This window comes from Echeneis naucrates, chromosome 22 (genome assembly GCF_900963305.1).
Source record: "Echeneis naucrates chromosome 22, fEcheNa1.1, whole genome shotgun sequence".
NCBI classification, from domain to species: domain Eukaryota; kingdom Metazoa; phylum Chordata; class Actinopteri; order Carangiformes; family Echeneidae; genus Echeneis; species Echeneis naucrates.
The window spans coordinates 21,600,390-21,616,042 of record NC_042532.1 but is presented as its reverse complement, the minus strand read 5'-3'; the positions used below and the strand labels follow the sequence as shown (position 1 = coordinate 21,616,042).

At 49.8% G+C, this 15,653-nt stretch overlaps 1 protein-coding gene across 1 annotated transcript; it reads left to right on the top strand.

Moving 5' to 3' along the window:
- Positions 1-86: 86 nt before the first annotated feature.
- On the top strand, positions 87-15,608 carry heatr5a (HEAT repeat containing 5a). Its single transcript, XM_029493983.1, has 41 exons — positions 87-233; positions 2,017-2,201; positions 2,312-2,523; positions 2,616-2,724; positions 2,907-3,056; positions 3,310-3,493; positions 3,773-3,933; positions 4,007-4,256; positions 4,335-4,490; positions 4,700-4,950; positions 5,033-5,144; positions 5,309-5,461; positions 5,534-5,633; positions 5,723-5,832; positions 6,087-6,256; positions 6,340-6,503; positions 6,637-6,742; positions 6,837-7,027; positions 7,557-7,716; positions 7,809-7,998; positions 8,096-8,265; positions 9,304-9,448; positions 9,549-9,731; positions 9,893-10,132; positions 10,211-10,389; positions 10,467-10,535; positions 10,684-10,863; positions 10,981-11,221; positions 11,376-11,480; positions 11,566-11,700; positions 11,788-11,915; positions 12,242-12,389; positions 12,465-12,638; positions 12,747-12,833; positions 13,041-13,124; positions 13,333-13,482; positions 13,563-13,714; positions 14,150-14,257; positions 14,348-14,450; positions 14,540-14,693; positions 14,771-15,608. The coding sequence occupies exons 2-41, from the start codon at positions 2,076-2,078 to the stop codon at positions 14,928-14,930; spliced, it is 6,150 nt and encodes a 2,049-aa protein (XP_029349843.1). The 5' UTR covers positions 87-233; positions 2,017-2,075; the 3' UTR covers positions 14,931-15,608.
- The last annotated feature ends 45 nt before the right edge of the window (positions 15,609-15,653 follow it).

The following is a 15,653-nucleotide window of genomic DNA, read 5'->3' as shown; positions in this document are numbered from 1 at the left end:
TGTTAGTTTATGTATAGTTTGTGTGTTTCACACAATGAATTGTTTTATTTTGGAAGATCGCTGACAGGATGTGCACTCGATCCGTTTCCGCTGACTTGCCGCTCAGTTCGGTTGAGGCGCGGATCTCGGTTCGGGACGTTTCAGTGGCGAAATAAACTGAAATAAACTATAATTCCGGCGGCCTCCCGGACCGACAGCTGCCCACCCGGATCACCTTTAGCGGCTCTTTCCAGGTAAACCGTCCCGTTCCTGTCGGCCGTGTGTGCTAACTTTCTGCCGTGGCTAACCGTGTTAGCAGGAAAAAGCGTTCAGAGTCAGGACGCGTTCAGGAACCAGATTCTGCTCCAGGTCGTCCAGGTCCGATGTGGGTCTGTTAGAGGAGGAGGTTCTGCGTTAGCCTGATCAAAAGTGTGTTTGAGGATGCAGACCGGAGGCTCGGACAGGACCGGGTGGAAGTTCTGCAGGAACACTAAAGTAAACGAGCTGAAAAAAGAAATTGAACGCTTCCCGAGAATCTGCTTTTGTTGACTTTCATGTGTTTATTTCCCACAATGCTACAGAAACCTCAGGCTGTGTGAACAAATCACACACAAAACGATGGAAATAACAATATTGACTCTGTTCATGTAGCGTCTTTAAAATCTGACACACGAAACACATGGACTGACAGAGATGACAGGGCACTTTGTTCCCACCTTTTGTTGTGTTTGTTGTTGGTCTCCTGAAATCAGTTGATTGTCCTGATCCAAGACAGATTCAAACCTTGATCAGAAACAAAGAAACTCCACTTACGGTGAACCTGATCCACTGTAGACCAGCTCAGTCCTCATCCCGAACATCAGACCAGATTTTTATTGAACTGAACCACTAAACTTGACTGAAAATGCTTTTCAGTTGTTGATGGACTTTTATTTTTTAAAACAATCAGTCGATTACTTGCAAAAATCATCAACAGATTATTCAGTTGTGACAGTGATGGTCCTTTAATATTAATGAATCAGTTAAATGTTTCGAAAACAGATCAATTCATCAAAATATTAGAGCTCAGGTTTTAGAAGTGAACTGGTTTTGGACTTGAACCTTTCTGTTATCAGATTGGCAAAAACTACAGAAGCTTAATGTTCACATAAAGACACATCCTTTAAAATTCTGTTATTTCCAGGAATAGATGAGTTATTTTCACTGCAGCAGGAGCAGAAAGACGTCCTGTCATTCTTTAATTTATTTATTTAGTTTATTAAAAGATCAACTGAGACAATATATTCAGCTTAGAGTCCGTCCTGTAGGTGTGTGTATGTGTGTGAGAGACAGCAGTGCCTGTTAATGGAGGAAACAAAGTTGTGCTGTTGAATAATGTATGAGCTTCTCTCAGTTTGAGTATCAGATATTCTCCCAGCGTCTCCTCTGTTCCTTCCTGTTCAGTCTGATCCGCTCTGGTTTTCTCTGGGACACAAAGACCAGAACAGGTTCAGTCTGTACAGTCATCGTTTGTGGTCCAGGTCTGCTTTTTCCCACAAAAACAAAGCAGCTCTATCAAAGACATTCGGTTTCCCTTGTTGGCATCTTTACTTTAAAATTTTTTTTTAGTGTCCTCATATCCAAATCATCTGATTCTGTCTGATCAGTTCAGGCTCTGTTCTCTGTGATCAGAAAACAAGAACTAACTAAAAACACACTAAATGTTAAAAAAAAAAAAGCCCACGTTTCCTTCTTTTCCAAAGAAAAGTTCCTCTTGTGTTTGAGTTGTTCTAGAGCTGATCTGAAGTTTCTATCTTTATCTGATCAGTAGTTCTGCTCATTAATGATGAAAAATCAGCTCAAAATATCTGATTGTCTTTATTCTGTCAACACAATAAACTCAGAAACACACAGAACTGATCCAGAGACTCTGATTGGCTGTGACATCACCCAGCGGAGCCAATAAGAGACCACAGGTTCAGGGTTTGGGGACTAGTGCCCACATTAGATGGACCATCAGAGTTAAACTTGGCTCCTTCTTGTTCCTGCTTTTATCAGGACGATGATGGAGCAGGAGAGCGGACTCGTCCCCCGCTGAGAGGAGGTAGAGTCTCAGGATGGAGAGAGCTCACAGCTTCCTGTTGAACGAGGAAGTGTGCAGTCAGCTGGGTGAACATCAGCGGGCTCAGTTTGTCTTTGAATGGTTGAACCACCTGAAGAAGCTCCTCCCAGCCACAGACAAGGTGAGAACCCCCCACGCCCTCACAGCGTCTATGGCAGCCTGAAGAGGACACGTCTGTTCATCAGTAAAACTGCAGCCTGTCATCTTGAACCGTTTTCTCCTCCTGTTTAGGTCGACATCAAACACAACCAGCACCGCCTGGTTGAGCAGCTGTCGGGCGTTCTGATTGGCTCACCCGGCCCTCCGACTCGCTGGCTGCTGGCTCACTGTTTGGCCCTGCTCTACCGGCTAGGAGACCCCGTACCTTCTAGCTTATTGGTGGAGAGGTGCAATGACATCATCCGCAGCAAAGATGACTCTCCGTCAGGACTCCCCACACGGCTGTAAGTCAGAATGCGTTCATGTCCCACAGGAAAGATGGGAAAACAGCTTTCAGGGAAATTATTTCCTAATAAATAAATGTTTCCTGTTTCAGGGCGGCTGCAGCTTGTCTCGGTGCTCTGTACGAGCAGCTTGGCCGCATGCTTGTCAGCTCCTTCAGAGAGACTCTGACCAACCTGCTGAAATCCATGAAGAGTGCCGAGGTACACCTAAAGTGTTTTATGAAACAAAAAAAAAAAAAAATAAGACCTTAACACAAGCGTGAACACAAACTGTTTATTTTAATCTGCAGCTTCAGTTTGGATGATAAGTGAATGAGATCCTAGTTTTCTTTAATGATGTTTGAAAAGAATAGAAGACAACATTAAGGCCCACCTCCTCTCAGTCTCAAGGTCGCTATGAGATCATGTTGAGTGTGGAGAAGATCCTGCGAGGTCTCGGTGTCAGCGCCGTGCCGTGTCACCGGGACATCTACAAGGCGGTGAGGGCCTGTCTGACGGACCGCTCCATGGCTGTCCGCTGCGCCGCCACCAAGGTACTGTCCCCTCCAACGGCTGCCGTCTCCAGCTGGTTTTTGTAGACTCCCTTGTACAGGTGCGCTCATTATTACCATCATCAGGGATTAGGACTGTTGTGTTCAGGTTCCGTCTGACAATGAAAGTGTCTCACATCACTTCACTCAAGTCTTTAGCATTTTCCTCTTAGCTCCGCCCTCTGAAGACGTGGGGAGAGGGAACAGGGAGAGGGTGTGAGGACGAGTGTTCATTATTTCTGTTTGTGTCTGTCAGTGTCTGCTGGAGCTGCAGAGGGAGGCGGTCTTCCTGTGGACCAGCGAGCTGGAGAACGTGGCCACTCTGTGCTTCAGAGCCTTCGAAGGATCCAATGCCGCCGTCCGAGTGTCTGTAGCCAAACTGCTGGGAACTCTGCTGGCCGCTGCCGTGGAGCCCCGACAGCAGTCCGCGCCGACACATGGTCAGAGTCACACGACAGGAAGTGAGGCTTCCTCTTCACACCATTTACAGCTTCACTTGACACAAATGTCAACAAACCATTTCTATGTATGTAACAGTATGTAACAGTAACTTTACAGTTGTAAAAGTTTCCTTTGAAGAATTTTATTGGTCAGTTTAATGACCTCCAGTGACGGGATGTGTTTGATTCTGGCTTCTCAGCGGCTTCTCAAACAAACTAGGTTAAATATTGATGTTTGTGTAGAAAATGGTCGCTGTTGAACTCTGTCTGTCTTCACAGCTCCTCGACAGAGTGGGCGGAGTCAAAGCTCTCTGGAGGAGGCGATGGATTTACTGACGGCAGGCTTCCTGCGGGGCGGGGCGAGCTTTCTCAGAACCAGTGGAGACATGTTGAAGGGGACGAGCTCCGTCAGTAAGGACATCCGCATCGGCGTCACGCAGGTGGGTGGTCACCCGTTCACCGATCCAAGCCGATTCCAGACTCAGACCTCACTGCTGTCCTTGTCTTCCTCAGGCCTGCGTGGTCTTTGTCTCCACTCTTGGGGGCTCCTGGCTGGAGGCAAACCTGCAGGCCTTCCTGTCTCTTCTGATGGAGTTGGCGTCCAACGCCAGAGCCACACAGACACCGGGCGACGCCGCCATGACTCGCAGCTGTGTGTCGTTCATCTTGAGGAGCACGCTGGGCTCTCTGCTTGGGGAGAAGGCTCAGGCTAACGCTGCCAAACAGCTCTGCCTCGCCGTGGCATCACATAAACGAGCCATCGGTGAGGGAGGGGTTGAGGCACAGAACAGACCTCTCAGCTACAGGCCTTCAGTCTCTTGAACTGTTTGTGTGTGTGTAGATGCAGCTCTGACTGATGGGAACGTGGAGTCCAGAGTTTCGGCTGCAGACGTCTCGGCCAGTCAGCACGTGTTGATCTGCTCTCTGCTGGAACTGGGAGGACTCATCCAGGGACTGGGGGCTACTGCTGCCCCCCTCCTCGCTGACAGCAGCACAGGTCTGACTCTCTGACTCCTTCTGTGTGTTTATCCATCCATTCTCATCCTCCATCTTTGATAGTGACGTCTAGACGTCACTACGCCGGACAGGGAGACATGGACAATCAGATATTTATTAATCCATTAATGGATCCGTTTCATTCATTCATTCAGCTGAATTAGTGTGAAGGTTGTTAAAGTCCCTCTGACTGATGAACTGTGTGTGCAGCGGTCCTGGACACAGTGATCTCCGTCCTCCTCCATCCAGCCCCCTCCGCTCGGCTGGCTGCTGCCTGGTGTCTGCGCTGTGTTGCCATGGCAATGCCGTCCCAGTGCTCTCCGCTGCTGGACCGCTGCACCGAACGACTGGTGGCGCTGAAGTCCTCGCCAGAAGCGGTTGCTGGGTATGGAGCTGCCGTTGCCGCCCTGGTGGCAGCAGTGCAGCACTGCCCCCTGGGAATACCACACACTAAGGGCAAGGTCAATGACGCACTCCAACATCAGACTCCTTCCTCTTTGTGTGTGTTGATGGATGCTGATGCTGGTGTGGGTCTGTGTGCAGGTGGTCCTGGGTCTGGCTGAAGACCTTCTGCGTTCAGCCTCCCAGAACAGTCGCATCTCTCTGCAGAGGACTCAGGCCGGCTGGCTGCTTGTCTCTGCCCTCATCACTCTGGGTGAAGTTTGTGTTTCTGCTCATATTGTCGTCTTTTTGGTGGTGTTCTTCAGTTGTGTTAGTGGAGACTCCACCTCCTTCACTCGCCTCTGACAAACAACGAGGCAAATCATGACAACAAAGGGCATACTTCATGTGTCTCTGTCTTATTGTGTGTGTGTCCAGGCCCTGCTGTGGTGGAGCACCACCTTTCTCGCCTCCTCCTTCTGTGGCGTTGTGTGTTTCCCGCCTCACTGAGGGAGCAGGAGATGGAGCTGAGGCGAGGGGACTTCTTTACGTGGCAGGTTACACTGGAGGGACGAGCTGGAGCGCTCTGTGGTCAGTACTACTACGCCTGTTTGTGTGTGTGTGTCTGTCCACAGTCTGAGGTGTGTTTCTGTTTCTGTCTAGCTATGAAGAACCTGCTGCTGCACTGCAGGGAGCTTGTCACTGATGACATCATCAGCCGCCTGCTCACGCCATTGGCCTGTGCTGTGGCCCTTCTCTCCAAGTCAGTCTCTGATTGGTTAAAGCTTGTTGTGGGTCTAAATGATCATCATCATTATTATTATTGACATGTCTCTCTGTCTGTTTGTCCAGGCTGCCATCTGTCCTCCGGTCTTACAGCAGTTCTGTCCGTGGTTGGTCGGTGGTCTACAGACTGAGAGTGTACGAGCTGCTCGCCCTGTTGCCTCCTCAGACCTACCAAGGTGACAACGCTCCTCCTTCAATATTAACCAGTGTTGATTTATTGATTAATCTGCTCACTATTTCACCAAGACATTATTTAATTTTTTTTTTTTTTTTTTTTTTTAAGAATAAATTCTAATCATTCATCATTTCATCTCAGCCTCAGATCTCTTGTGTCTCCTTAATTCCTGTCTTCCATCCTTCCATCCTTCCTCTCTCCTTAGTTCGTCTCCTCGTTGTTGTCAGCTCTTTAATGTTGTCGTGCCCCCCACAGAGAGTTTTGGTCTGGTGATGACCCAGCTGGTCTCTGATCTGTCTGGTCAGGACAACCTTAATCAGCCATGTTCAGACCTCACGCTGCTGCCCCCCTTCTGTCACCATGACGACCTGCCGCTGGTTAGCCCTGCCCTCTGTGACATGGACCACAGCTACATTGAGGAACAGGTGACGCTCTGCCTTTCTCACACACACACACACACACACACAAAACCAACACACACAGGAATGATGATGTCTTTGTACTTCAGCTCCATGGCAGCAGCGTGGGGGGAGGCTCTCTGGACAACGACCCCTTCAGTCTGTGTGAGAAGTACGATGAAGTTCCCGCTCCTCTTCCTCCCCCTGTGGCCCTGACTGTCGCTGCCGTCCGTCTGTTCGGCACTCTCCACCCTCACATCATCTCAGCTCAGAGGTACTTGACAGGAAGAGAAAAGATCAGCTGGTGATGATGATGATGATGAGCTACAGTCTTTACTGAAGACAGCGTTTCTGGGTAGTTAGTTTGTCGGTCGGTCTGTCAACGTTGTGGGTTGTGTGTCTGTCAGGGTGAAGATCCTGCAGCAGTTTGTGGACTCTGTGAACCAGCTGAAGGGTCCTCGGCAGCAGACGGTTCAGACTCAGGTCTGTGCTGCCCTCTGCAGCCTGCTCAAGGTTGGTAGATGTGACTCCTGACCACCAGGGGGCAGCAGTTCTGACAGGTCACAGCCAACAGTTAGTGACCCCTCCCTCGCTCCCTCCTCCTCAGGGTCAGGGCAGCATTCGGAGCTCCCTGGGGCCAGAGGAGATCCGATCCCCGGCGTTATCCCTCCTGATGGGGGCACTGGAGAGCCTCAGTCCGCTGCTGCGCTGTCTGGCGGCTGAGGGTCTGGCCCGCTTGGTTCAGGTGGTCGGTGACCCGGGATTCACCGTCTCTGTGTCGCTGCTGTGCTTCGACAGGTGGGGGGTTCAGACTGGACTGACTCATATCAGACTACAGATTACTGATCATTGTTTATTATTAAGTTAAACATTATTAAAGTGAAAATAAATAACGACCCTCTTTGTTCAGGATGTTCAGGAGAAGAACTTGGAGAGTAATACAAAAAAAAAAAAATGCTCAGTTTGTCAGCACAGTCAACATCAGACACACTTTGGATCATTGATACTAAAATAACAGGAAAGAAATGTGAAGAACAGAAATAGTTCAGACAGCTTGATAAAGTTGAGCATGTTTCTGGACGGCGCTTTAATTTAATCAGGAACATTTCTGCTGGTTGTTAAAAAGCCTTCATAACTCTGTCTGATCCAACTGATCATGATTTTAGTGCAATCTGGATGAAGTTCTTAGAATTTGGCACAAATGCTCAGTGTCAATGTCAAGGGCTACACAATTATTTTACTAGTAATGGAGGAATGAATTTAATACCTTTGCATTTAAACAATGACGACGGTGATGATGGAGATGGTGCTGTTCGTCTCTGTGCAGGCTGAAGACGGTTCGTGATGCTGCGTCTCGTAGTGGCTATGCTCTGGCGCTGGGAGCTCTGCAGCGTTACACCGGAGGGATCAGCTCGCCGCAGCACCTGTCCACCTGCCTGGGTGTCCTGTTCACCCTGAGCCAGGACAGCACGTCCCCTGAAGTCCAGGTAGGACCACACCTTAGCAGATCGAACTGTGCTCTACAAACCTCAGCCTTAAACCAAGTCTTAATGAAGAGTTGGACCTGATTTGGTTCCAGACCTGGTCTCTCCACAGTATGTCTCTGGTGGCCGACCTGTCCGGCGGACTGTTTCGCACCCACACTGAGCCGTCCTTCACCTTGGTGCTTCGACTGCTGCTGTCGGCTCCACCCACCCACCCTGAGGTTCACTACAGTCTGGGACGCTGCCTGCACGCCCTTGTCACCTGCCTGGGCCCAGACCTGCAGGGTACCCCCCCCGCCAACACACACATACACACAAAGCTGAGAACTCGTCAGGAGGCCGTGAACTCATGTTTGTGTCATTGTGTATCTGTGTGTGTCAGGTGAGGGGGCGGCGGTGTCTGGCCTGCGCTCCAGCTGCCTGGTGGGATGTGATGTGATGGCAGCCAGTCCAGACTGTCTGGTCCAGGCCAGAGCCATTTCCTGTCTGCAGCAGCTGCACATGTTCTCCCCTCCTCACGTCAACCTGGCCCACCTCGTACCTGCTCTCTGTGTGAGTACACCTGAGCTCCCGTCTGCTGCCACCATGATGTCCCAACATGCGCCACAGATAGATGTGTGTGTTTTGACCCTGTGTTGTGTCTTACAGGAGATCTTGTTGGATTATTCCCTGTTGGTAGGTCCTTTCTCAGCCTGAGGCAGCTTCTCTCTGTTTTTATGGCCCATTAACCCTTTTTTCTTTAGTTTCTATTTCTGTGGAGAAGAAGTGACACACAACACATCACCATTCTCAGCTCATTTTATTTATTCATTTATTTGTTCATGTCTTCATTGTGGCCGGAGACGCATCCACGCATTTGTCCATTTGTCCCATTGTCGTGAGCACAATGTCTCAGTGCTGCTGTGATGGAACTTTGAATTCTTCACTAACATTCAGTAGCACGCAAGGATGAACTGATCAGATGTTCAAGGTCAAAGGTCAAAGTGACCTCACAAAACACAGTTTGAATCTAAAGAACCTAATAACTCCATTAAACCAACAGTCAGAACCCTCGCTCCCTGATGAACGCTTACGGCTCCTCAGGTCCTGGTCCAGGTCTATAGTCTGTTATAATCTGGGGGGTCAGTCTGCTAAAACACACAGGTGGGGATCACTCTGACCTTTGACCTCAGACCTTTTTTCAGTTGACGTCAAGATGAGTGTGAACCAGCTACTGTTTTTCTGTTTACTTTCACTTGGTTTGTTCTGCAGCTAATACAATAACAACGAGCTTCCCTGCCAGTGTTTCGTCTGTCATCCATCTGATTACATCACGCAATTCGTCAGTCAGCTGATTGGTCACACAGACATGATGTAACACACCCTTTTAGATTTATTTATGATAAAATGGCACTTTTCTAATATTTTGATCACATTAAAACATTATTTTGTGATCAGTTCTTCCTGAACTGAAACCTGACACTTTGAACATCAGTGATTGGTGATTTTAATCAGATTGATCAGGAAACACTGAAGCTGCCCAAGTCCGCAGATGATCCTTAAACCTGAGACTGATGTCCAGGTGTAAAGTGTGAGTGTGTGTGTGTGTAGGCCAACCTGTGCAGCTCCTACCTGTGTCTGCGTCGGGCTGTGGTTGCGTGCCTGTGGCAGCTTGTCCAGCGGGAGGCGCTAGAGGTCTCTGAACATGCAGTGAGTCTGGTCAAACAGCTGCCCAGAAGAGACAACACACAGCTGGGTGAGACACACACACAGAGACACACACACACACACACACACACACACACACACCCCCACCCCTCCCCTTGTCCTCACTACCATCATCTGGCTCTGTGCAGACGTCACTCTGAAGGAAGTCGGTCTGGAAGGAGCTCTGTTCACGCTGCTGGACCGGGAGTCAGATCCAGGTCTGAGGAGGGACGTCCAGGAGACTCTGGTCCACATGATGACATCCAGCACCACCAGCGGCAAACTGGGACACTGGCTGAAACTCTGCAAAGACGTCCTGTCTGCAACCACTGGTGGGTGGTCCTTTCCGTCTCATTACAAAACGTTACGTACGCATACTGAAGTCAGCTTTTTTCAGCAGTGAATGAAGTTCATCTTTTCAGCACATCTGATGGTTTTCATGGTCTTCGTGGGAGACCATCTGCTGATTTGACCTTTGACCCCGTCTCCTCAGACTGTCGGGCACCGTTGGAGGCGAGTCAGGAGGAAGAGGAGACGGACGCCAACAGGGACGATGACTCCTCAGCTTTCAGAGCACGGCCGGAGTCGGGTGGCCCATTCATGGCTCTGCGCTGGGCTACGCGCTGCTTTGCTATGGAGTGTGTTTGTCGCATCATAGCTCAGTGTGAAAATGCCGACCCCGCCCACTTTGACTTGTCTCTGGCTCAGGAACGGCGTCTGCATGAGTCCACAGGTAAGACCCCCGCTGTTACCCGGGGCTACTGTGGGATTAGTAAACACATACCTTTGACCTTCAGCCGTCTCTCCTCAGACTTCCTGGTTCTTCACCTCGGTGACCTGGTCCGGATGGCGTTCATGGCAGCGACAGATCACAGTGACCAGCTGAGACTGGCGGGTTTGCAGACCCTGCTGGTAATAATCAGGCAGTTCTCGGCCATCCCCGAACCGGAGTTTCCTGGTCATGTGATCCTGGAGCAGTATCAGGCTAATGTAAGGTCCAATCAGCAATTAGTATGTCATCAGGAAACCGTATTCCTTACTCTGATGTTTTGTGTGTGTGTCTGAAGGTTGGAGCTGCTCTCAGACCAGCCTTCACTGCTGATGCACCTCCTGATGTGACAGTGAAGGCGTGCCAGGTGATTAGTCATTCATTTTTTAATCCGACATGTTCCTGTTTCAATGCAGGTTTTAAATCATCTGTTTACAGACTCTGAAGATCGGATTGGCTGCTGAGACGCTGGAAATAGTTGTGCTCTGTATTCTGCTCTCGCCGTTGTGTCCCAGGTCTGCAGTGCCTGGATTGCCAGTGGTGTTGTCAGCGACCTCCGTGACCTCCGACGCATCCATCAGCTCCTGGCCTCCTCATTGGCTAAAGTCCAGGTGGGGAGGGACACGTCCAGTCACCTGTACAATGAGGCCACAACTACCATGGAAACTCTGGCCGTCATCAAAGCCTGGGCCGAGGTGGGGATGAGCCAGCTTTCCTCTGATGGTTCAGGTTTTTTACAGGTTGTGAGATCTGATGGAATCAGTGACGAACGGTGACGACTGTCTGACCTCTGACCTCTGACTCTGTGTCAGGTTTATGTCGTAGCTGTTCAGAGGAGCAGGCAGACAGAGAGTCCCAGCAGAGAGGCTGACCTCTCAGTCTCAGTCTCCTCTCCGGTCAATGACAACTCAAAGTCTGAGTCAGGAGGGGCGGGGCTCCTAAAGTTGGTCCAATCAGATTTGTTGACATTGAGTTGTCTGTGGTTGGCGGTGCTACAGGACTACGCCCTGTTGACTCTTCCACAGGAATACACATCACAGCTACCTCCAGCAGGTAGGCGCCCGAGGGAGGGGGCAATTGAAACTGATGTACCTTTAGCTAGATTCAAAGTCTGAAATCAAAGTTCAGTTTTTTTTTAACTCCGAAAAACAACAGAATCAGGTCTGTCACCGAGCAGCATTTGTTTTGCTTTGTGTTCTTTCTCCAGGTGGTTCTTTCTACACAGCAGAGACAGTGAATCAGGCCAGAGCTCATTACTCTGCTTCCTGGGCTCCCATCCTTCACGCCACCTCCCTGTGGCTGCACAGCACGGGTCAGCGTCAGACTCCTCCTCTACTTCCTGTTCCTCCTCCTCTACTTCCTCTCTGCTGTGTTAAACAGTCAGATGTATGTTCCAGGTTTCTTGATGTCAGATGAAACGCCTGTCAACCTGTCCAGACCAGCCACGCCCACCTCCATGGGACACTCTGACTCTGTGGGCGGAGCCAAGAGTCCAGAGGATGTCAACACTGACAGACTGCATCTCATACTGGGTGGGAAACTAGTGTCCTGATGAACCCAGCAGACATTATCCAAGTTAAAAGGTGATTTTTCTGAGTGGCGTTTGGTTGTTCGTTCAGGGATCAGTGTGGAGTTCCTGTGTTCTCCGCACTCCGAGGACCAGATGGAGAACATCACCTCGTGTCTCCAGGCCCTGCAGGCGCTACTCGACGTCTCCTGGCCCCGGGCCAAGATTGGGAATGACCAGGTGAGAATATAGACCAGATCTGACCACGACCCAGGCCAGAAACCAGATTAGAATTCAGACCTGGATTCAATACACATCCAGACCAGAATCCAAAGGGACTCCACTCCAGAACACTAGAATCGGGGTGGAATTTTTATGAGATAAACAGCCAGAGTCCAGATTAGATTCCAAATTGGCATCCAGACCAGAACATTCTGGCATCCTGAATTGAAGCTACATTTTCATGTCAAACTCAGAATCCATGAAAACATACAGGACCAGATTCCAAAGCAGACTAGAGCCCAGACAGGTCCAAGACCCTGAGACATCCCTCTGTGTCCCCCCAGGCTCTGAGTGTGGAGCTGCTCAGCGTCCTCCACAGACTCACAGTGACCAGAGAATCTCCCGCTGTTCAGCTCGCCGTGTTGGAATTGCTTCAACAGATTGTGATGGCTGCTCAGGAGCATGTGAGGGAGAAACGCCACAGCGCCGAAGGTGAGGTGGGAGATGAGTTCTGTGTCACTGCAGCCAGTTACAGAAATGTTGTCTAAACACTTGATTGCTCCTCAGTGGACGACGGCGCAGCGGAGAAGGAGACGTTGCCAGAGTTTGGGGAGGGACGGGACACCGGCGGTTTGATTCCTGGACGCTCGCTGGTGTTTGGAGCACTGGAGCTCTGCCTCTGCGTGCTGGTCCGGAAACTTCCACAGCTCAGCCCCAAACTGGCTGGAACCAGCCCGACTGGTAGGTTTTTGTTTTTTTTTTCTCTTGGGGAGGGCTTTTAGTTAGTTTGTTGTTCCTCTGAGGACAGACGATGAACCTTTGGTGTGTGTTCAGGTCCTGGAGGTACAGTCTGGAGTCTGACGGACAGCGACTGTCGCCTGGTGGCGTCCGCTCTGAGTGTCCTCTCTGAGCTGCCGTCCATCTGCTCCCCTGAAGGTGATGTTGGATTCACGCTGTCTCACCTCAATATCAGTATGAATATGGAGGCGACTACACTGATAAAAATAACTCTGATTATACTGAAGTCTATGGGGAAATGCCCCTCCTCCTCCCTGATGAGTTTATGGTCTCAGTCTCCAGTTTCAGCTCTGACACAACTTTGTGACGTAATCACATTTCCTGTCCTTGTCTGTCCTCTTGCAGGCAGCGTGTCCATCCTCCCCACTGTCCTCTACCTGCTGCTGGGAGTCCTCAGAGAGCTGGTGCACCACCCCATCACACACACAGGTAACACAAACACACACCCACACACACACACACAGCAGATGTTTCCAAGTGTTTCAGACACAAATATAATATAATAAAATAAATAATGTCCAGAAAACCTGATTATACAACAGCAGATTAAAACTGGTCATTCCATCAGTCATTCCGTCTGATGAAAAACTTTCTCCGTTAACGCGTCGTTTTCTAGTTGCCTCGGCCCCGATCTCAGGGGACAGAGCTGGTCTGGTGGTCCAGGCGACTCTCCAGGCTCTGAAGTCTGTCCTGATGTCTCCTATGAGTCGACAGGAGAAGAGTCGAGGAGCCTGGAACCTGCTGCTGAGATCAGCTCTGAACACACTGCTGGGACTTTGGGACCCTGGTACGCACCCTCCCCACACACACACACACACACACACACTCTCTGTGACTGCAGTGATTTCTTTTGTCGTGTGTCGTCAGGGGACTCTGTTGGTGTTGTGGACCAGATCAGCCTCCTCACAGCTCTGACAGTCTTCCTGTTGTCTGCTGGTCCTGATGTCTGTATGGTGGAGCCTCTGCATGCACTCTGTGTGCAGCGCTTCAGCTCCAGTATGGATGCCAAGGATCCACTGGTCAGTCCCACAGATGTCCAGTCAGGGAGCACTTTATTAGGAACACTTCACTGTGGAGGACCAACATGGTCAGACTCAGATAGACTGAGACATTCAAACCAGGACTGACTGGGATTAGGGCCTAAAGTGAGTCCAGAAAACCTCCCCCACTTAGGCCACCACCAATCTGAACTGGTGACACATGGCCGGTTGGGTCTATGGATCCACCTGCTGCTTCAGCAGAAACCAGATTAATCAGACCAGATCCTCACCGGTCCATTGCTGGCGAGTCTGAGCCCACTGCAGCTGCAGGGTTCTGGTCTTGGTCTCTAAGAAAAAAGTGAAACATGACAAACTAGCATTTAAAAGAAAATGCCAAAAACATTGATGAAGGCTTCACTGCAATGACGACCACCTGAAGTTTGACCTGAAGTTGTTGGTCTGCTTCCTCCACAGGTTGTGAGTCGCTGTTATCAGCTGCTGACGTCAGTGTTTCAGGCTCAGCCCGCCATCGCCATCCCGTACATCCAGGCCCTCGGCTCGCCGCTTGTTCGATTCCTCCAGGTACTGAACTAGACCTCGTAGGACTGTGAGGACAGAGCAGCCTGCTTTAACTGTAATGTCTTACTGATGGATGATGTGACTCATCCTCAGAGGGCAGAGAGGAGTCGGCCTCAGAGTCCAGAGGAGCTGCTGGGAGTCCTGGCAGGAATGGGGACCTTGGAGGTTCTGGTCCAGGCTGCTGATGAGTCACAGCGTGAGTCCATTCAGACACAGAACAGAGCAGAACAGAGACCTTTACACTTTTTACAACACAATCAGTCAATCTGTCTCTGTGTTCCTCAGGTCCTCAGCTGGCGGCCATCTTGATTCCCCTGCTCATCTCCTTCCTCCTGGATGAGAACGCCCTTGGCTCGGCCCCTGCAGCCTCACGGTCTCTCCATGAGGCGGCACTCAAGGACCTGATGCGTCTTGGCCCGCAGTACTCCGCTGTCTTCAGGTACAGCTGAAAAACTAACAAACTTTGTGTGTGTGTGTGTGTGTGTGTGTCTGACTGATTTGTTTTCCCTCCCTCAGGTCTCTCATTGCGTCGTCTCCTCACCTCAAGTCTCGTCTGGAAGCTGCCGTCAAAGGAAACCAGGAGAGTCTGAATGCTAAAGCTAGCGGCGCTAACCCCTCCACACGTGGCGCCGCCAAGTCCTCCCCCAGCATCACACTCAAAACCAACTTCCTGTGAGACGACAACTGTCACAGAAATGTTGTCCTGCGTTCGCAGTCCTCTGAGACACAGGAAGTCTTTAGGGAGTGCTGCCATGTATCAGGATGAAGAGCTGCATTATGACATCATTTCCTCTTTCACTCTTCCAAATGCTCCGACGGTGATTGTCTTGCTGCGCTGCACGGCATTACGTCACACATCACTTTGTGTTTCATCAATTCAATCTGAATTCTTTTCAAAACCAGTGGAGTCGCCCCCTGAGGGGCTTTTATTTAGAAATATTATCAAATTTGTTTTCAAGTATCATGTCAAATGGGGTCTGGGGTCAAAGGTCATACTGAATGAATGTTAATAACAGAAGAGTTCAGAGGATGAAGAAGATTTTATTTTTGTAGAAGAAGACAAATCACAGGAAAGAACCTGAAGGCTTCAGAGCAGGTTGATAGTCGTACAGTAGCATGTAAGGGAAAATGAATTCCAGTAGCACTTTAGCTTAACAACACTACAACATGGGAACATCATGTTCAATAATCGTCTCACATTTACCTACAATAATAATAAAAAATATATAATCAGTCTTCCTGCTCCAGATGTGCACACTAGCTAAAAGAGTGTGCGTGAGCTCATCTGGTCATCAGGTGTGTGAATGAGTTATTTTCTAACAGCAAAAAATGAATAAAACAATTTTCTTCTCCAGTTCTTCTGATCTTTCAGGTGTGTCAGTTCAGTCATGTGTGATAT